We start from the raw sequence: 22,700 nt of genomic DNA on the forward strand, positions 1-22,700 counted from the left end.
TCTTCTGCTATACGAAAGATTATCTTCAAGAAACATAAAGCACGGGGCTTCCCTGGTGGCGCAGTGGTTGGGAGTCCGCCTGCCGATGCAAGGGACGCGGGTTCGTGCCCCCGTCTGGGAGGATCCCACCTGCCGCGGAGCGGCTGGGCCCGCGAGCCATGGTCGCTGAGCCTGCGCGTCTGGAGCCTGTGCTCCGCAGCCGGCTGGGCCCGTGAGCCATGGTCGCTGAGCCTGCGCGTCTGGAGCCTGTGCTCCGCAGCGGGAGAGGCCACAGCAGTGAGAGGCCTGCGTACCGCAAAAAGAAAAAAAAAAAAAAAGAAATGTCTTTTTTTTTAAAAAAAGAAAGAAACATAAAGCATGTAATGTACACAGAAATACATTGGGTTTCTATAGGCAAACTGAACTCTTCTGGAGACGAACAAGTGTAAGAATAATGGATGATCAGAAAAAGGGGAGGGCTCTGTGAGTGACATACAGACTACGTCACTCACCTTCCCCAACTACTCTTTCTTTCAAATGTATTTTGGAAACTTATACATATATTACTAATTCAAATTACACAGATCCACATATGTCATATGTTCTGACCATTAGATTCGATTTGGTTATTTATTTATTTATCTATTTTGGCTGCACCAGGTCTTAGTTGTGGCGTGAGGACTCTTAGTTGTGGCATGCATGTGGGATCTAGTTCCACGACCAGGGATCGAACCCTGGCCCCCTGCATTGGGAGCACAGAAACTTACCCACTGGACTACCAGGGAAGTCCCAGATTCGATTTGTTTTTAATCCCAGAGGTCTGAAACAATGAAAAGGCCAGTGGTTGCAGTTGAAACCCACCAGTGGGTGAGGCTTCATTGCAGAAACCACTTGCCAGTTAATAATGTTGTTGGGTATCTCATCGTAGGCAAGAAATTAGTTGAATGACTGTAGTTTACCATACAACAATTTTGACCAAAGATTTTGTAGTTTACTCTAGCTAAAAACGCAGGCATGGGGGGAGGGGTTGATAAAAGAGGAAGAGGAGCTAAGAGAGAAACAGATTTCTTTTTCTCGTCAAAAGTTTTATTTTTTTTACTATTTTTTTTCAAAAGTTTTATTTTAAAGAAAGACTGTTTCTTACTCGCCCTGAATGGCAACATCTCCAAGTTCTTCTCAATCAATATGCAATCCTGTTAACCTGAAATATCTGAATTCTTGGCATTTTCTGTGTTAACCTTAAAAATAAGCCAGTTATTTTACCAGCAAAATGAGTCTATTCAGGACTAGCAGAGCAACTGCAGTAAGGGACATGAAAACTAGATGAACCATAGGTTAAGTTGGAGGACAAAGGAGAGGGACTTGCTCTTATAGAGAAAAGGGGGGAGGTTAAGAGGGACTGTTTTGAGTAGAAATCCATTGGAAGAGGGCAGGCGTTCAAACTTCTCATTGGCTGAATGTGGCAGTTTCTCATTGGCAGGCTACTGCTGGGTAAAGATAAAATCTTCCTTCTGCTGGAGTATTTCAGTAAGCCTCTTCCTTCTGGACATGCATGGTACCTCTCTCTTTCTGTCTGGGGTCTGCAGACCAAGGAGTGATCATGCATGAGAGCTCCTCCAGTCCTTCCAGATTTCATTTTATTTTTAACTTTTTAATTTAATTTTGTCATTTTTCTTCCAATTTTATTGAGATATCATTGACATACAACACTGTATAAGTTTAAGGTATACAGCATACTGATCTGACTTACATACATCATGAAGTGATTATCACAATAAGTTTAATGAATATCCATCATCTCATATGTATACAAAATTAAAGAAATAGAAAAAATTTTTTTCTTGTAATGAGAACTCCTCGGATTTACTCTCTTAACAACTTTCGTATATAACAGACAGCAGTGTTGCCTATATTTATCATGTTTTACATTACATCCCTAGTACTTATTTATCTTATAACTGGATGTTGTACCTTTTAACTGCCTACATCCTATTCTCCCTCCCCCCATCTCCCAGACTTTATTTTTCTTTTTTTAAAAAATTAATTTATTTTATTTATTTAATTTTGGCTGCGATGGGTCTTCGTTGCTGTGCGCATGCTTTCTCTAGTTGCAGCGAGCGGGGTCTACTCTTCGGAGCACGGGCTCTAGGCACGCGGGCTTCAGTAGTTGTGGCATGTGGGCTTCTAGCCTACTCTAGAGCGCAGGCTCAGTAGTTGTGGTGCACGGGCTTAGTTGCTCCGCGGCATGTGGGATCTTCCCGGACCAGGGCTCAAACCCATGTCCCCTGCATTGGCAGGCGGATTCTTAACCAGTGCGCCAGCAGGGACGCCCCAGACTTTATTTTAAATGGGGTTTCTTTCATTTCATTTCACATTTGCTTTAGAGGGTTTCATCAAAAAGAAAATTATTTTTTTAATCTTAAAGAGGGAAGAAAATCTATCATCTTCAATTTATAGATTTTAATAAGCTCACTAGAAAAGTCCTGAGAGCCCAGATGGCCTGGCTTCCAGTGGAGTGTTGTTCTCTCGCGTCTCCAGCGATCCGCTGAGTGTTGAACTTAATGTGGAGTTGATCCTCAACCTTGTCACAGTAAATCACTGGGGAACTTTAAAAACTACCAGTGCCCAAGTAGCTGCCCAAAGTAAATCAGAAACTCAGGTGTCCCAGAAGATACCAGAATCAGTAATTTTTAAAAGTGCTCAGGCAATTACCAAGTGCAACCATGGTGAGAAGTACCGATTTAATAAATCTGCCCCTCTAAACGTGATATACCTTATTTTCTTGTACAACAGCGTTCTGATACATTACCACTATTTTCACTTTGTAGATATATGTAAATATATACACACAGAGACATACCTATGTACACATACAGTATATACTGATTCAAAAGTAATGGCAATGAAAATGTTTACACTCTTTTAGGTGAGGAAACTCTCTCCAAATCAGAGTGCCGGTCTAATGACGGAATCAGACCTTCTGTTGACTTGATTCCCCCCCGAACGTTGCTCCGCGGCCCGGAGGCCTAGACCTCCGCAGCTCTCGGAGCCTTCCGGGTCCCGCCCCACCTTCTCCCCGCCCCCGCCCCGCCCCTCCCCTCGTAAAGGCCGCCCCGCCCCTCCCCTCGTAAAGGCCGCCCCGCCCCTCCCCTCGTAAAGGCCCCGCCCCTCGGGCCAGCTTGGCCCTCGCCTCCCAGCCGCCCCCGAACCGCCCCCAACGCCAGCCGCCCGCCGCCGGCCTGTCCAAGATGGAGGGCGCTCCGCGGGCGCCGCTCGCCCTCCGGCTGCTCATCGTCGCGGCGCTGCCAGTCACCGGCTGGCTGACGACGGGCACCTTTGAGCCGACGCTGTTGCCCCGAGCCCCGAAGGTAGGGCACGGCGGACGCGGCTCTGCCGGGATCCTCAGGAGAAGCCGGGACCGGGGACGTGGGACTGCGGCGTCCCCATCGACGCCTCCCACCTCCGGCGGGCAGGCCGTGGTCTGGGGGCCGGGCCCCCAAAGCGGGAGTGGGGAGAAGCAGCCAAGGAAATGGAGGCGGCAGGGGATGGGGGAGGCGAGAGCGCAAAAGAGGCTCTTCAGTTTGAGGTTCAGCGCGGCGCAGCGAACCCGATTGTTGCGGCAGTCCAGGCAGTTGCAGTCCTGATGGGGTTGTGCCGTCGAAAGTAGCGGATCACTAGTGATCTCAGCCTTTTGTAATGGCGCCTAAAGAGCCGGGCTCTGGGGCGAGGCAGTGTTGAAGTGCTGGGGAAACGTGGAAGTTGCTCAGTTGAGAGCGAGCGCGAGCGTTTCCGGGCCACCTGTCTGCCCCGGCCGGCGGCGGGAAGGAATGCCTGCCTTCCCCCGGCGTGCAGGGCTCCGGGTGCACGCCAGCCGGGTCGCTGGGCCGGAGAGGGAGGGAGGCTGCAGGCCAACGCTGACCCCGACGTCGTCCCTTTGGCGGGAGTTGTTAGAGGAGTTGATCTTCGAGCGCGGTGGAACCAGCCACACCAGCATCCCCTGGGAACCTGGCAGAAACGCGCTAATCAGAAGCTCTAGGGTGGGGACCCAGCGGTCTGTTGCAGCAAGCCCTCCAGGTGATCCCGAGGTCGGCTAAAGTTTAGGGACCACTGCATGCTTGTCCTGAAGGGTGGCTGGTTCTTACTGCTTTGGCCGGGTGGAATTAACCAGTATTTGCCTTTCATTAATTCAATGTGTGGTAGGGAAGCGTCTGAAGACTTTAAAATGCGATTTTCCCAGAATGAAATGAAACGACATAGGTGCGCCTTTTCTTACTATATCAAGACTTGAATGCTCAAAATTCAGGGGTGAGGGTTACGACGTTACCCCTCCTGGGTAGAATAATAGCATATCTTAGTTTCAGTTCTCTTGGGACATTCCAAGAAGTCACAGCATCCCAAGCTCTAAGAACCACTTATATCTGAAGTATGTGGACCACAGTTGCAGCTGTTCAGAAATATGGTTGTGAGATCAAGAGACCAAATAAAAATGAAATAATTCCTAGAGTTCTGGAAATAGAGACATTGTTTTTCCCTTTTCCAGATTTTAAAGATTCATCATAGTTATTTATGAACCCGAAAGACATTTGAGTCTGTTCCTATAATATGAAAAAAAATGCATTTAGACTGCAAGCTGAAAATACACCACACCGTGGGGCTCGTAGTGAGTTCATCATTTCAGTTCTCCTTATGACTTCTTTCTACTTTTGGAAGGTCCAGATCTACACTCAGAATTTCATAGGTTAAATGAATGGTGTGCAACTAGAAGGAGAATCTCATTCCTTGGAAAAGTGTATATGGGAAACTGAGGCCTCTTGATCTCACAAAGTTTTACTGTGAAAAATTTTTAATGTACAGAACATTTGAAAGAATTTTACAGTGGTCATGCATATTTGATAGGAGCTGTCCAGTTGACCTTTGTGCAGTGATGGTGTATGTCTGCTCTCCCCATTACAGTAGCCACTAGACTACTGTGGTTACTGAGTATTTGAAATGTGGCCAGTGTGATTGAGGAACTGAGTTTTTAAAATGTTATTTAGTTTTAATTAACTTAAACGTGAATAGCCACATGTGGTTAGTGGATACCGTATTGAATAATGCCAACTTAAACTACCATTTATGTTTTACTACACATATCTGTTCATTTGTTCATCTTTGTATCCAGCCTGACCTAACTGTAAGAAAACTGGTTGAAGTCAGAAAAATTCTCCTTGTAGCTCTTCAGTGACTCATATTTATTGTGTTATAAGCATTTTTCTGTTGTGTTTTTTTTTAAATAAATTTATTTATTTATTTTTGGCTGCATTGGGTCTTCGTTGCTGAGCGCGGGCTTTCTCTTGTTGCGGTGAGCCGGGACTACTCTTCGTTGCAGTGCACGGGCTTTGCATTGCAGTGGCTTCTCTTGTTGTGGAGCACGGGCTCTAGGCACGCGGGCTTCAGTAGCTGTGGCACGCAGGGTCAGTAGTTGTGGCTCTCAGGCTCTAGAGCGCAGGCTCAGTAGTTGTGGTACATGGGCTTAGTTGCTCCGCAGCATGTGGGATCTTCCCAGACCAGGGCTCGAACCCGTGTCCCCTGCATTGGCAGGTGGATTCTTAACTACTGCGACGCCAGGGAAGTCCCGCATTTTATGTTTTGTTTACACATGTAGTTGTCAGAAGTTGAGGATACACAGATTGTGAAATTTTAAAAAATTTGGGGAAAAGTTGTTACAAAGATTGTGAAATAAAAAAATATTTACAGTACATTCTTCTAATATTAAAATGACTTGGTCCCCAAAGAGAGGGAGGCATCCAGAGGACACTTATTTTCTTATATGTGTAAGTATTTCATGTATTTCCCTCAGATTTATTTTAAACCAGGTATCTATTACCTTTGTCCTTAGGAAGCCATTTTGTTCCAGATGGGCACTTGTGAGTGAAGGAATTAGAGGAGAATTGAAAATGAGTGGGGAGAAACTTCAGTTCTGCCACTCACTTTCTAAGCATACACTGCCCTGGCTGACAAGCCTGAACTTTCAGTTCAGTCAGAGGCTCTCAGGAAGAACAAGAAATATGCTGGCTCTGAACTTTGGGTCAGGAGGCAGTAAGGGATGAGAGTTTCCCCTGATATGAAATCATTCAAGAGGGTCAAAAGGAATTTAATTGAAGTTAGTTTTCTGGAAAATATAGTGCGCTATACAGTCTGCTAATTGTCTTTTACAAACCGCATATTTCTACTGGGCAAATGATGTATGTAAGTGCAATAAATTACTCACAATATAGTGTATGTTCTCTACTTGAAAGGCAGAAGCTATAAAAAGGTTTCTCATAACACCATGAGTGGACGGTTATCTCTGGGCTATTAGAAGAGCACTATAGTCTACAGTTTTCAAACAGATCCTCTAGTTTGAAAAGAGGAATGAATTCTTGGCTGGAATTTGGGCATAAAACAATATAGCCACCAACTTGATGATTTATTGAATGTTAGTTTGTTCTAGAGATGAGTTTATTTGTTCTAGCCCACACTTAATTCTAGATAAGCGTGGGCCAGGAGAAAGCCAGGCTGGATCTGAGGAATCACTAGTCCTAAAGCTTCCTGGGCTCCTATGGGAGTTGGGAAGTGTACCAAAGTCATCCTGAATAAATGGTATGAATTTACATGTTAGAATCTTGTTCCTCAGGTTGTCCCAGGAATCAAGCCAATCTCATAAAATCACTCAGTCTTGGTCTCTCATTTGTTAGAAATATATAAAGTATTGGAGTTGCGCACAGTGCCAAGAAATACACTTGTATATTGGTTTGATGTTTAGAATAATTTTTGTCTTTTCAAAATTAAGAATACCCTCACAAAAAAAGTATTTAAGAGGAGTCTTGTTTTCATTCTATGATAACAATGTCTGTCTGTGAATACATTTAGGAAAGAATTTGATTTACAGATAACAAATCATAGTTCCTGTGACCCTGATTACTTAGAATAATGCTTTCTTGTCTGTAGTAAGCATGTCATGAGTAAACTTAAATATTTGAGCAGAGTGCTTTTGAGCATACCTTGAGAGGCACTGAAGCTGTGCACTGAAAGACCTTGTCCTTGGGCACTAGGGGACACATGTAAGAAGGGTTAGAGAAACTTTGTATATGAAAACAATAGAGTTGGAAACATTTCAAATGTCCACTGACAGGGGACAGTTAAGTAAATCGGTAACAATTTGATGGCATATTACACAATGCTGTAAATAAATGTCTACAGCTGCATACATAACAGTTTTAAATGAAAGAAGTTCCAGAAGAATACATTATATTATTCCACTCATATAAACAACAATATGTTGTTTAGAGAGAGATAATACAGATAGTTAAACTATAAAGAAAAGCAAGAAATGTTAACATAGAAGACAATATAGGGATTCCTTCTGAGGGGCATGAGGGGAATGTGACAGAAAAGGTCATGCAGGGGACTTCTAAGGTGTGGATGACATTCTAGTTTTTAAGCTAGGTAGTAAGTATGTGAGTGTTAATCTTTTCTTTTAAACTCTATATTTGCATTTTATATGCTCAGATATGTGATATATTTCATAATTAAGTGGAAAAGTATATAGTTTATAAAAAATTGGAATTGTGAAGGGTATTTAAAAGGCTGTAAGGATGAAATTGATGAGTTTTTAAAAGTGGTCTTTTAATGTTGCCTTAAGTGATCATACAATAAGTATAACTGAGGGAAGAAGAAAAAGAACTGAGTTATTCTCAGTTTGTGAAATGCATACCTGCCCAATTTGTATATTTGTTTTGCAGGACAGCATCAGAATTAATGTAACTACCCTGAAAGATGATGGGGAGGTATCTAAAGAACAGGTTTGTCTCTTTTGGTTATGTTTTTATTATATCACTTAGCTAAGTATCATGCAGCCTATTTTATTTTTTATCTATATATCCAATTTAGTTAGATAATGTATTTTTGACATGAAGAGTTTGTCATCATTTGTAAACCATTGGAATTAATGTATATGCTGCTTTATTTTAAGGTTGTTCTTAACATAACCTATGAGAGTGGACAGGTATATGTAAATGACTTCCCTGTAAATAGTGGTGTAACCCGAATAAGCTGTCAGACTTTGATAGGTAAGTACTGCTAAATTACTTCCGTAATTGTTCTATTTTTAATAATACTAAATTAGTGAAACACAATTCTTTGATGTTAAATATTTCCATTTCAAATTAATACTGCACATCATTACTAGAGTATATAATAACACTTGTGTGTACTCTTTTCCTACTTTATATTTATATTTCTGGCATATTCACATTTTCTCTGTCATGCGATTGGCATTGCTTGGAACTTCATGTCTGGTAGGTTGATAACAATGTAAGAATGTGCCTGGAGGTAGTAAACGGAGATTTATAAGCAAGAGACAAAATCTTCAGAGGAGTGCTTATCACAGTTGTAAAAAATAAAGAGAAAAGTGATTTGTCTTTCTGATTCTTCCACCTTTATGTCCATATAATGTTTTCCTTTTTAACCTTTTAAAATCTTGAGTTGTTTAAAAACAAGCAAATATGTTACATTGGAATGTGCCATTATTTGAATGAAATAAAGGATATGAAAAATTTGTATAGTATTCCTATTACCTGTTTTAATATATGCATTTGAGGCAGTAAATGTTTCTCTGAGCAGTTGTATCCCATACTTAATTCATTATATATCTTTATTATCATTCCATTCATGGTGTTTTCTAATTATTTGCTGTGATATTTCCTTATCCTGTGGGTCATTTTGAAGTATATTGCTTAATTTTCAAACATTTTGGGATTTTTTTTTTTTTTTTTTTTTACTGATTCCACCTCTATCATCAGAGATATAATCTGTATAATTTTAACCCTTTGAAGTTAGAGACTTGCTGTATGGCTTAGCAGATGGTCAGTTTTAGTAAATGTTGTTTTCTGTGTGTACTTGAAAAAAAGTTAATTATGTAATTAGTTGGATATGATGTTCTATATATGTCAGGTCAGATTTGTTAATTGTGTTCAATCCTTTATGGAATTACTGATTTTTTTGTTTATTTCTTTCCTTGCCCTATCAATTACTGAGAATGGTATGTTAAATCTCCACTATGTATATTTGTCTGTTCTTTCAGTTTTGTCAATGTTTGCTTTATATATTGTGACACAATATTACTAAATCCATACATATTTAGAGCTGTTATGTCTTCCTGGTGAATCCACTCATTTATCATTATAATATGTCCTTATTTATCTCTAGTGATGTTCTTGCCTTAAAATCAGCTTTATCTGTATTATTTTACTAATCACTGCTTTTTGGCCAGGCATGGGGGAGGGACGTGGATTGCTTTGTGGTATCTTTCCATCTTCTTGGAGTCTTCCTGGGTCCTTATAATTGAGGTGAATGTCTTACAAGCAGCATATACTTGTGGTTTCTTTCTTTTTTTTTTTTAAATCCAGGCTGTCAATCTGTCTTTAGTTGGAATTTTAATTTATTTACATTAATGTAGTAACTAATGTATTTGGATTTACATCTTCTCTCTTAATTATTTGTTTCCTATTTGTGTCTCACCTGTTCTGTTTCTTTTTCTTCTCCTTTTTTGCCCTGTTCTGGGTTATTTACTTTTTGTTTCATCGTTCCCCTCTATCTTGTTGGTTTTTATATTATTTTACTATTCTTTTAATGGTTACCCTTGAGATCAGTAAACTAGTACTTTTATCATTTCCCAACCAATGTAGGACCCTTAGAAAATGTAAAGTCCATTGATTCCCTTTATGCTTTTTTAAATTTTATTTTTATTTTTTTGGCTGCGCCACGTGGCTTGCAAGATCTTAGTTCCCCGACCAGGAATTGAACCCAGGCCATGGCAGTGAAAGCACTGAATCCTAACCACTGGACCTCCAGGGAATTACCCCCTTTTTGCTTTTGTGTTGCTATTGTCATGCATTTTAACTCTTTGGGTTCTTAAACACTAAGCAACATAATTATACTTAATGGTTTTCTGTAGTCCAGTATTCATTTATGTTCACCCTCACAGTTACCCTTTCCATTGTTCTTCATTCCTTCCTGAATATCAGTGTTCCCCTCTGGGGTTATTTTCCCTCTGCCTAAAGAATTCCCCTTAGTATTTTTTTAGTGCAGATCTGAGTGTGTGTTTGTGTGTTTATCTTTTTACATGTTTTCTAGTGGTTCTCAGTGGTGTGCTACAAGCTAATCCATCATAGCTAGGAGAGGAAGAGCCATTACTGGCTTGAAGAATATTCCACTGATGCTACATTTATTAGGAAGTTGACGTGGAGTGCAGTCTGGCTGCTTTATTTGTTATAGTCATCTTTCTAGTCATCCCAGTTGCACAGGGTTTGTTTCCTTGAAAGTGGAAGTAAAAGCCTATCTTATCAGTTACAAGAATCTTTAAAACATTAAATGCAACTACAACAAAAAGTCTTCTATGCTTAATTCTTTAAAAAAAATTTCTTCTTTGTAGATACATTAGTTATACTGCTGTGTAACAATTTCACCCCCAAGTTAGTAGTCTTTGTCAGTATTATCTCCTAGTTCTTGCAGGGCAAGAATCTGAGCTTGGCCTAGCTGGGCTCTCTGGCTCTGGCACGACTGGCGAGGCCCGCTTCCTAGCGCACTCACATGGTTGTTGACAGGATGTAGTTGCTTGTGAACTGTTGGACTGAGGCCTCCGTTCCTCACAAGATGTTAGCTGGAGGCCTCCCCCATTTCCATGCCACATGGCCTCTCTGTAGAGTATCTCACAACATGGCAGCTGGCTTTATCAGTGAGAGTACGAGAGACAGTGTCAGGGAGAGAGTACCGGCAAGACACAAGTCAGAGTCTTTTATAATCTAATCACACAGGTGACGTTCCAGCACTTTTGCTGTATTCTGTTTGTTAGAAACAAGTTACTAGGTCCAGCCCACACTCGGCAGGGGGCAGTTACACAGGGGCGTGAACGTCAGAAGGCAAGGGTCATTGAGAGCCCTTTGGGAAAGCTGTCTACCTCAGTAGGGAAAGTCAGAATATGGAGGGCTTTTGTTCTTATTAGTTTTATTCTACGGCAGCAGTACCAGCTTTGGAGTCTGAAGGGTCCCTGCTTTGATGTATTTATATGACTGCATTTTCTCATGCATTGAATCTGTGTCCTCGTGCACTGGCCTTTGGGCATACAACTAGGCTGACGAGGAGCCCACTGTTCCATGAGGGAGGCTGATGGGTAAACAGTGAAAACACTGACATGGACCACGAGAGAAGGGACGTTTTCCAGTTAGGAGCCTCAGATGATGTGAGGGAAGTTAGGCAGACTAGAGAGAGGGCACACTGTAACGAGCCTGAAGAAGGAGGACCAGGCAGAGAACCACTAAAGAGGTCACGGGGGCGCTGCTGAAGGCGTTTGCACAAGGAGACTATAATCAAAACCATGTCATGGTAAGATTAATCTGGTGCTGTGGTGTGAATGGTTTGAAGGGGGGAGGGGTTACAGAAGGGGAGAATAGGTAAGTATCATAATAGTAAGTAGCTAATGAACTAGACATTGGGTGGGGAGGTAGGTGGAGATGGAAAGGACAAATATAGGAGATACTTTGGAATGGTCCAAAGGAAGCAACTGACTGGATACAGAGGATGAGGGTGAAGAAGTCAAAGGTAACCTAGTAATTCCTGTCCTTGGTAGGTTGGAGAAGGGTGGGTTTATTAACAGAAATAGAGAAGTCAAGGAAGATTGAGACCAAGGGTTAGGCCACTTGTTTCTCAATAAAAATATCTGTACCTGTTTAAAAAATTACAAATGTTAGTCTATACCCCCCAGAGATTTTGATTTATTAAGATTAGAGTGAGGCTCTGGCATCTATACTGTTCCCTGGTGATTCTGATGCATAGTTAGGATTTAGAACCACTCAACCAGGTGTCTGAACATTATTGACAATTTATGATAGGATATTTACTTTAAATTATGTATTTATAATTCTGGGTGGAATCACTGATTCACAAAGGCTGTAGAACAATAAACTTCATGCATTCTCTCAAAGAACTCAGCCTAGTTGAGGAGACAGGTTTCTAAACTAAGAGCTACACTACGAGAAAGTTAGTGCTTAAAAAAAAAGGCATGAACTCAGCATTGTAGGGATACGGTATCTAGAACTACCCAAGTAGGAGTTTATTAAAAATGTATGGGAGGAGAGTGAATAATGGAGAGCATTCTATAACATTTTTTAAAACTTTATTTAATTTATTTATTTATGTTTGGCTGTGTTGGGTCTTAGTTGCTGCGCGCGGGCTTCTCTCTAGTTGCGGTGAGCGGGGGCTTCGCACTGCGGTGGTTTCTCTTGTTGCAGAGCACGGGCTGTAGGCGCCTGGGCTTCAGGAGTTGTGGCTCGTGGGCTCTGGAACGCAGGCTCAGTAGTTGTGGTGCACGGGCTTACTTGCTCCGCAGCATGTTGGATCTTCCCGGACCAGGGCTCGAACCCGTGTTCCCTGCATTGGCAGGCGGATTCTTAACCACTGCGCCACCAGGGAAGCCCATGGAGAGCGTTCTAGATCAAGGGAACAGCTCTGCAAAGGCACAGCATCACTTTAAATAGCTGGATATGCATGCAGAATTTCCATCTGGGTTCCTTTCTGGCAAGTAATTCTCAGACAATAACATTTGAGGAGCAGAAGCAAAATGCTTCTTTTGCGGCAGTTTCGTTGGTTTCTATTGATTTATCTTTTTCTATCTCTTTCACTTTCTTGGCTTTATAAGCCAGCTGCAACTGCTACACCCCGTCACTGCCAGGGTGGGGCGGGGATTCTGAGCTAGAGAGGAGCAGGGCCGGTAGCTGATCCTACCCCATCGTCCATTGGTGGAGAGTCATTAAGGGCTCTCCCACCCTCTTCCCCATTCCTGACCTCTCCAACAGTAACGAGTCGCTTACTGGAGACAGGATTGAGAAAAGCCTCAAGTGTCCTTCCTGCTTGGGCCCCTTCTATCACTGGATTTTGTGAACGAATGACTGGATGGATGAACGTGCTCACTTTGCTAAAACATCGGATTGTCTGTGTCTTCTGGCCTGCTTTGTAAATAGTTAACGCCTTGTCGGTTCCTCATTGACAGTGTATATAAAAGAATAGGAAGGACGTGGCTAGTGTGGAGTTCGGTACAAAACCTAAAGGCCATCAAGCATTTTCCCCTTTTCAAATGAGTATAAGGATTGTAAGGATTTGTCAAGTTGTCTTTGTTTTCATAGATCTGAAGCATCAATATGAGGTCAGAGATGAAGAAAGGCAAAGATATTGGTATACAACTGTCTCGTTCCATGTAAATGTCATCAAAATAATCAAATGCAGCAACTGACTTGGTGGCAACTTTTGTTCAGAGCTGTCACTACTTTTTTTTTATAGTGAAGAATGAAAATCTGGAAAATTTGGAGGAAAAAGGATATTCTGGAATTGTCAGTGTAAGGATTTTAGTTCATGAGTGGCCTATGACATCTGGTTCCAGTTTGCAACTAATTGTCGTTCAAGAAGAGGTAGTAGAGATTGATGGAAAACAAGTAAGATAGTATGCTTACTAATTGAGAATTAAATTATAAAGATTTGTGCTCGGTGTTATGCATGTGTTCAGTTATTTTACTATTTATTTCTGACTTAATAAGGAACAAAGTTACGTTAGTGTTGCGTGTATCCAGTCACTCAGAATTTTTTACTTGTTTAGCATTTGAAGTCTTAATTTTAAAAAAGATCATATTCATACATGTTTATTCATACATGTTTATATCACTTTAAAATATAGTAAACATCATTAAACAGAGCAAGTAAGTGAAGAGATTGAATTTGGTTCGTAGCTCTGCTGCCATTTCCTCTGGCTAAGTCTCTCTAAGTCAATGAAATGGAACTGAGAGCCAGCCTCTAATAGTGAGCACACAGGAGTGTGATTAAAGTTGCAAATTAAATGCCTTAAAGTGGGGGGGGGGAAGAAAGAGGAATTGTGTGTGACTAGGACAAGGTTATTAGTATCAGAAATCAGGGAGGAAAATTCAGTCTTAGTTTCTTACCAGCTTGTGCCATTATTTAAAGTAAAGAGTTGCTTATATTTTCTCATAGGCTCAACAGAAGGACGTTACTGAAATAGATATTTTAGTTAAGAATCAGGGAATACTCAGACGTTCAAACTACACCCTGCCTTTGGAAGAAAGCATGCTGTACTCGATTTCCCGAGACAGTGACATTTTATTTACCCTTCCCAACCTCTCCAAAAAAGGTACTTTAAAATACCATTATTTAAAGTGTTAAGGTAATTATTTCTTTAGTTGGTAACTTTTTAATCATAATTAATATGTTTCGAAGTAAGCTTCTCTTAAAAATGCTTTGTAACATGTATTGCTTTATATATCCATTTGAGGACTTTGCAGAATGTGATCAATGCTGATTACAGAGTGACATTTTGCTGTAATCATCTATCTGCTCTTACTCTGGGTAATCATCACAAAATACATAATAAGAATGTCATTCATTTAAGTTCATTTAGAGGAGGAAGTATCCATTTTTCCCACTGAAACACAGAACTTGAAAAAATTTGACTTTCTATGTGACAGAATCATAACTGCTGTAGCTCCCTGTTAACTGTCTAAATTTGGGGTTCCTTTCTGGCATTTAAAGCTAAACAATCAAATGTTTGTTTTTCTCCCCTGGAAAAATGTGTGTTCTTGCTATCTGAAATGTTACTGGTGTAGTAGTCTTAGGACTGGTGGGAGGGACACCAGCATATGCCTAGCATTTTGGTAACCTGGCTCTTCCTCCTCAGGAGAAAGTGTTAGTTCATTGCAGACCACCAGCCAGTATCTTATCAGGAATGTGGAAACCACTGTAAATGAAGATGCTTTACCTGGCAAATTGCCTGAAACTCCTCTCAGAGCAGAGCCTCCGTCTTCGTATAAGGTAAATCGGGCGTTTGGGGTTCTCTTTATACATACTACAAGCATTTATGATTATGGTAAAGAAAATAAATGTCAGCATTTAAAATGAGGTGGAAACCATGAGGATTGGATCCATGGGATGTTGTTAATAATGAACTCAGCACTGTTTTACTGTGGTATTTTTAGGTATTCCTGTCTTCCTTTTCAAGTTTCACTTAGTAATGTAGTCAGATAATGATGATTAAGGCATTAGATTTCATTTTGTTTGGGATCTTCCGTTTCAGAGGCTTTCTCATGTCCCCATTTGTCTGTTAGTATTCTGTGACTTCTAACACAAACACACATGCATGGTCCCCTCAGGACCGTGTGCAGTGACTAAGCACACTTGGTTAAGAGTGTACTTTCTGGAATCAGACTGCCTAGGTTTGAATCCTGCTTCTGCCACTCACTAGTTGTGTCATCTTGGACAAGTTCCTAGCCTCTCTAACCTTTTCCTTTATCCGTACAACAAAGGTCCGTAAAGTGATGCCTTTCTCGTCAGGTTGTTGTGAGGACTGAAATAGGATGGGTGCAAATGTAAATACGCGCTGGCACCGTTAGGGACTTGTATATTCTTAGTGACCTTATACTGCTGACTGGGAAGATATTCTGGGTTCAGAGAGAGTATCCTGGAATCTCTATGTTAGCTAGGCCCCTCACTCGGAATAATCTACATTTAAATGAGCAGGATCTGTGGTTAGTCAAAATGATTCTTTGAAGAGATTCTCACTGAAGGTTAGGACTGCTTACGTGGGGTCACTTTGTGCTGCCTGAACTCTAGCGCCCTCACTGTCTGCCCCATCTCCTTCAGAGCAAGGAAGCCCAAGAACAGACTCTTCAAAGCCCATGCCGTCAAAGCACACCTCAGTTTCTTCTGTCACTGTTTAAGTACAGAAATAGGTTTTGTGCACAGTGAATGCCCCGTCTGTTTCAAAAGCGACTGATATGTTTCTCTGTCTCTCCGTCTCTTGTCCTCCAAATATTGGAAACACATAGATGACGGGTCCATTTTATGTAAGTGGACTAGCCTTCTTCTTGTCAATTAGCAATTATTTTCACTTGGTTTACAGTTAGACAGCAGTGCAAATAATTGTAAAGTATAGCAACATTTCTGTGCCTGTTTTGCATAATTTTTAAAATTGTAAATAACTGAGGTACATTTAAAAATAAAATGCACCCACTTAAAACGTACAGTTAGATAAGTTTTGACAAGTGTATACGCCCATGTAACCACCACCACAGTCAAGGTATATAATGTTATCATCACCCAAAACTAGAACATAATTTTTAAAGTTTCTTAGAGCTCAAATGAAACTTGCATATCTAATCAAAACCCTTTTTTTTTAAAGGTGATGTGTCAGTGGATGGAAAAGTTCAGAAAAGATCTGTGCAGGTTCTGGTGTAGTGTTTTCCCAGTATTCTTTATGTTTTTGAATGTCATGGTGGTTGGAATTATAGGAGCAGTTATAGTAATAACCATCTTAAAGGTGCTTTTCCCAGTTTGTGAATACAAGTAAGTATTTCTTATTTTGGATCAATTTTAGTATTTTTAATGATTAAAAAGTAGTTGTATTTACTCTATTTCAGAGTGGAAAATATAAACATTAGGAAGGATAAGAGAATTGGGAGGGAAAATAACATCGTTTTTTGTTCTAGCTCATCTTTCAACGTTAGCAAAATTAAAAGACATTTATTAGATACCTATTATGGTCAAGACACTTGTCTTGGGAATTCATATGTGGATAGGACAAACTCTGCTGTGTAAGAACTTAGTTTATTAGAGAGAGAAAGGAAACAAATCTCTATAATGGAAAATGGCAATGTGTATAATAAGAAGGAAATGAAACGAGGGCTTCACTATTTTCAACCCCAAAGTATCAATTTAAAATGAAGTAAATTTTTGAAGACTAACAAGATATTCACGGCAGCACTGCTTGTAACAAAAAACAAAAGCAAAAGAGGAAACCTCTGAACTGTTTATAGGTGGAGGTTGATAGCTAATGGTTCACACATGCAGTGGGATTCTGTGTGGCTTATAAAAGGAAGAAGTCCAGGCTTCCCTGGTGGCGCAGTGGTTGAGAGTCCGCCTGCCGATGCAGGGGACACGAGTTCGTGTCCGGGAAGATCCCACATGCTGCGGAGCGGCTGGGCCCGTGAGCCATGGCCGCTGAGCCTGCGCGTCCGGAGCCTGTGCTCCACAACGGGAGAGGCCACAGCAGTGAGAGGCCCGCGTACCGCAAATAAATAAATAAATAAATAAATAAATAAAAGGAAGAAGTCCAAGATGTATTAGATGGGGAAAAAAGTTGCCTAATGGTATCATCCAATTTGGGTAAAAGAAAAGTACGTGTATATGTATATAAATGCACAGAAGATTTCCAGAATGCAAGGGAGACGTTCTGTCTAATAAGTGAGAATGAGAGCAGGAGTGGAGAGAACCTTCCCTTTTTCCCCTTCTGTACAGCTTGATTTTTTTTTTAACTGTAAGAAATTATTTTATGAATTTATTGTTGGCATTTTTACAAGTTAAATAGTCATTTTAGTCTTACTAGAAGTAAATCTCAATAGAGATGACAATTTTTTTAAAAATTTTTATTTATTTTATTTTTGGCTGCACTGGGTCTTCCTTGCTGCGCGCGAGCTGTTCTCTGGTTGCAGCAAGCGGGGGCCACTCCTTATTGCGGTGCGCAGCCTTCTCATTGCAGTGGCTTCTCTTGTTGCGGAGGACGGGCTCTAGGCGCGCGGTCTTCAGTAGTTGTGGCACACGGGCTCAGTAGTTGTGGCTCGCAGGCTCTAGAGCCCAGGCTCAGTAGTTGTGGCGCACGGGCTTATTTGTTCCGCGGCATGTGGGATCTTCCCGGACCAGTTATCGAACCCATGTCCCCTGCATTGGCAGGTGGATTCTTAACCACTACACCACCAGGGAAGCTTGATGACCACAATTTTTGGCTTAGCTAAATTACATTGGACTATGTGGAGAAGACCATAGGATTTATTTTTTTTAAAAAATAGACCCAGGGCTTCCCTGGTGGCGTAGTGGTTGAGAGTCCGCCTACTGATGCAGGGGACGCGGGTTCGTGCCCTGGTCCGGGAAGATCCCACATGCTGCGGAGCGGCTGGGCTCCTGAGCCATGGCCGCTGAGCCTGCGCGTCCGGAGCCTGTGCTCCGCAACAGGAGAGGCCACAACAGTGAGAGGCCTGCGTACCGCAAAAAAAAAAAAAAAAAAAAAAATAGACCCAATTTAAACATTTGCTTTTTTTCCACTTGCTTGTCAAGAGGTCTTCAAAATTTCCATTTCTTCATGTGTAACACTGAACTAATGCCTCCCTTAAAGGATTGTTAGAGGTCAAAGTCATAATACAAACAGAGCAAATGAGAGTAAAGAAATATTAGTGCCCCTCCCACCTTTTAGTTTGTGTTTCCCCTGGAGAATTCCCATTTCCCATTTCTTCCTGATAATGAAAATTCTATAACTTAATAGTTTCTTCCTTTTTCCTTTGACTGCCAGGAAGCTCAGGACTTTTTTTTTTATCTTTATTATGCAAATCTACATAGAAAACAGTGTTGTAAATTTTTAAATGGTTCTTTTACCAAATGTTTTATTTATCATGGGCTCCTCTGTGTGAAAAAATGCAATGTAAAATTAAAAACTAATTTTCAGTATACTCTATCATTGGCAATTGTACTGAGGATTCTTTCTGGTAGTAGAAATTTTATCAATACAGAAAGTTAAAAGTACCTTTTCACTTCCCTGTTCTTTAATTCTTGTATCTAGAGGTCGTAATTGTTAACTGTTTGGGTATGCATCTTTTATCCAAATTCTGTGTATTGATGTAATTGTATACTAGATACTTATAATTGTTTATCAATCTAGACTCTTAACTGTTCCACAAATTGTATTACTCACTTATAACAGAGGTTCCCAAACTTTCTTGGTTCATAGCACTCAAGTGTGCCAGGAATTTTTTCTTGGTGCCCTTAGCTAGGCCAGAAATAAAATTGAAAGAAAAAATATTTTTTGTTTCTTAACTTACCAATGGGATTGTGTACCTACAGGGCACTACACAATACTCATATCTTAGAATCAGATTGGACACTGCCACCCTCATTTCCCATTCAACATTAGTTTTTTGTACTGTATTTGCTTTTTATCACAATAACTGTCCAAAATCCAGCTTTGCAAAGATGGGACCTCATTGAAAAAAGAATGTGTAGTACAATGTAATGTTAAAATCGTGAACTACCATCAAGCTAGTATTACACATAAAGTCTAGAATTTTCTTTTTTCTTTTTTTTTTTTTTTGCGGGCCTCTCACTGTCGTGGCCTCGCCTGTTGCAGAGCACAGGGTCCGGACGCGCAGGCCCAGCGACCATGGCTCACGGGCCCAGCCACTCCGCGGCATGTGGGATCCTCCTAGACCGGGGCACGAACCTGTGTCCCCTGCATCGGCAGGCGGACTCTCAACCACTGCGCCACCAGGGAAGCCCTTGAATTTTTTTAACTTTTTTTTTTATATTGGAGTATAGCCGATTAACAATGTTGTGGTAGTTTCAGGTGCACAGCAAAGTGACTCAGCCATACATATACAGGTATCCATTCTCCCCAGACTCCCCTCCCATCCAGGCTACCACATAGCATTGAGCAGAGTTCCCTGTGCTATACAGTAGGTCCTTGTTGGTTATTCTTTTTAAATATAGCCGTGTGTACATGTCAATCCCAAACTCCCTAACTGTGCCTTCCCTCCACCCTTCCCCTCCGGTAAGCATAAGTTCATTCTCTAAGTCTGTGAGTCCGTTTCTGTTTTGTAAATACGATCATTTGTATCATTTCTTTTAAGATTCTGCATATAAGCAATATCATACGATATTTCTCTTTCTCTGTTTGAAGAAGTCTTGAAATTTTTAAATATTCTGTAGCACCTCTGTGAGCCATGCCAGGGGTCTCAGTGCAGTTTGGTAACCATGGGCTTAAGATCTTTTCTTATCAATACATATATGGACTTACTTTTTATTGCTGCATAGTGTTCACAGTATGGGTATGCCATAATATAACCATTCCTCCATTAGACATTTAGGTAATTTCCAATTTCATGTTACTTCCAATAATGCTCTAGTGTATATTCTTAAATGTTCATATGTCTCTTTGCACATGTATATTTATGTAGGATAGAGTCCTAAAAGGTGAAATTACTGGGTCAGAGTACATGTATTTAACATCTTCTCAACACCTGATAGCAATCTTTTTTGCTTTTTATACTGTGGACAAAAATCTCATTTTAATTTCCATTTTCTTCTTACTACCATCTTTACTAGTCTAGGTCTAGCTAAGTCTAGCATCTTTGTGATGCTTAGCTGTATATATTTCTCCTGTGACATGCCTGTTTAGAACCTTTGCCCATTTTTCAGTTGTATTGCCTTTTGTAATCATTAACATGTAGGACTCCTTTGTCTGTTATACATACATAATATGTATTGCAGATATATGTATATTTTTATTATTTTTTTTTTGCGGTACGCGGGCCTCTCACCGCCGCGGCCCCTCCCGTTGCAGAGCACAGGCTCCGGACGTGCAGGCTCAGCGGCCATGGCTTATGGGCCCAGCCGCTCCGCGGCATGTGGGATCCTCCCGGACCGGGGCACGAACCCACGTCCCCTGCATCGGCAGGCAGACTCTCAACCACTGCGCCACCAGGGAGACTTTATGTATATTTTTAAATCCCAGACTATGATTTGTCTTTTGCTTTTATTTATAGTATTCCGTGTCATACAGAAATTTTAAATTTGGGGTCAGGGCAATTCATGTTTTCCCTTTATGGCTTCTAGGATTTAATTTTTTCTCAAATAGACCTTTCCCATCTTAAAATTACATTGTTTTCTTAAAACTTAGTTTTTACCATCACTTTTGTGTATTGTTTGAGCTAGTTGATTTTGCTTCCCAGAGAGGCCATTGTTCTATTGCCCATTGACTTGGAATATTACCTTATTATGAACTAAATTCCCATGTTTCTGGACTCTCTTCTTCCAGTGATCTAGTCTACTCCTGTGCCAGTAGCATAGTTTTTTTTTTTTTTTTTTTAGTAGCATGGTTTTAATTTAATAAAGTGTTTTAATAAATTCTCTGCTAGCTGGTTAGGGCAACTGTCTCTTCTGTGCATTGTTCTTTTTAAAAAAAATGTGACAGCTATTCTTGCAGTTTCTCCCTTGTGAACTTCAGAATCAGCTTGTTCAGGTCTATAAACAACTTCTGTTTACATTCTAATTAGGGTAATACTGAGCTTGCAATACAGGGTTTTGGATCCAATCCAAAGATCTCCCTGGTCAGGTATTTTAGTAACAGAAGGAGAAATGCTGTCTAAAGATCTAAGGTTGCGTTCCACTGGAGTACTGGTTAGAAAGATGCTTGGGCCTATTCTTTTTGCCCAACTTGTGCAAATCTAGGACTCTGTTTGCCTTGGAGATCTGTAGCTTACCCTGTCATCTCCTACAGTACCAGGTAAAGAACTTCCTCTTATTCCTTTCTGTTCCCTCAATCAGTTTGGTTAAAGTGAACTTTGGACTTAGGATTTATATAACCATCATAAACTAAATGAAGCAAAATTACCTAACATCAGGTATATATTTAATTATAACCTCGAAGTAACCCTATCTTACTTTAATTTTAATTTTTTATTTCAGAGGAATTCTTCAGTTGGATAAAGGGAATGTTATGCCTGTGACAGCTGTCAACTTATATCCAGATGGTACTGAGAAAACAGCAGAAAACCCTGAAGATAAAACATGTGTTTAATACACCATCTCAAATCATGGACTCAGAATTAGTCTATTGGTTCAAATTTGCCACTCGAATATAATTTTCTTTAAATCGTTAGGAATCAGTTTGTACAGTAAAGAAATTGCTAAACTCCTAAAACTGCCTAAAACTTGACCTTTAAAGTGACAGTTAAAGTTCACCTTATTAATGGGGCTGGCTGTTCAGATGGTGAGTTATTAAAGAAAATTTAAATGAAATGGAAGAGAAGATGTGAAGAAACTTTGAAACTACCAAAAAAAAAAAAAAAAGGCAAGACAAAATGCCATGTGCCAATACTTTTCAAGGTGCCTTTGTTAATGAAATTATATACACTTAATTGCTATAATATATAAGACTTTATGAAAAGCACTTTATGAAATTCTAATTTAAAAGCTCAAGAACTTAACACTTATTTTTTTATTGAGTACAATGTGCCTTAATATTAAGTATGTGACTCAGTATAAAATCACTGAAGTATATCATGATTTAATTGTATCCTGTACCAAGACTACTTACCTTGAATGAACCAGGATTTTAAAACAGTGACATGTTCTCACTCTAAAAATAAATTTTTTTGAAGAAAAAAGTACAATCTTTTTGGAATAAAAATTTTGCTCACGTGCGAGTTACTTATATATAATAGCTGCTTTCACATAACACTGGCTGAAACCAAGGCTCACATCAGTTAATGAGTCCATCAATATCAGGGAATTACAACGTGCCTTTGCTCTTGTGGTTCTAAATATAATCTTATTTACCCTACAATAGTGTTTAACCATCACCCAAATTGACGTATATTTTACAATGTGATCTAGGACATATAATACTTATTAAAATTCTTCTTTTGATTGCAACCCATCATTTAAAACACATTACTCAAAAAAGAAATGACTCGTTTTTAAGACCAACCACCTTAGATTTTGGCTAAATGGAAGTATGTGTGGAGGAAAGATGAAGGCAGTAAAGGAGTGATGTTTCATTCTGCCTGTTTTTTTTTTTTTTAATATTTATTTTTGGCTGGGTT

General features: G+C 40.3%; 1 protein-coding gene across 1 annotated transcript; it reads left to right on the top strand.

The window, feature by feature from the left end:
* The first annotated feature begins 3,180 nt into the window (after positions 1-3,180).
* On the top strand, positions 3,181-22,262 carry GINM1 (glycosylated integral membrane protein 1). Its single transcript, XM_082668992.1, has 8 exons — positions 3,181-3,347; positions 7,743-7,802; positions 7,973-8,069; positions 13,333-13,484; positions 14,035-14,191; positions 14,735-14,868; positions 16,235-16,398; positions 21,562-22,262. The coding sequence occupies exons 1-8, from the start codon at positions 3,228-3,230 to the stop codon at positions 21,671-21,673; spliced, it is 996 nt and encodes a 331-aa protein (XP_082525118.1). The 5' UTR covers positions 3,181-3,227; the 3' UTR covers positions 21,674-22,262.
* Positions 22,263-22,700: the final 438 nt, after the last annotated feature.

Source organism: Grampus griseus (assembly GCF_964374135.1).
Source record: "Grampus griseus genome assembly, chromosome: 13".
NCBI classification, from domain to species: domain Eukaryota; kingdom Metazoa; phylum Chordata; class Mammalia; order Artiodactyla; family Delphinidae; genus Grampus; species Grampus griseus.

What these genes read in the sequence shown, in the direction of transcription:
- GINM1 (XM_082668992.1), top strand. Translation starts at nt 3,228, where the DNA reads ATGGAGGGCGCTCCGCGGGCGCCGCTCGCCCTCCGGCTGCTCATCGTC. An exon ending in GGGAGGTATCTAAAGAACAG is followed by an intron (nt 7,803 to 7,972) that starts GTTTGTCTCTTT and finishes CTTTATTTTAAG; the next exon opens with GTTGTTCTTAACATAACCTA. An exon ending in TTCCCAGTTTGTGAATACAA is followed by an intron (nt 16,399 to 21,561) that starts GTAAGTATTTCT and finishes TTTTTATTTCAG; the next exon opens with AGGAATTCTTCAGTTGGATA.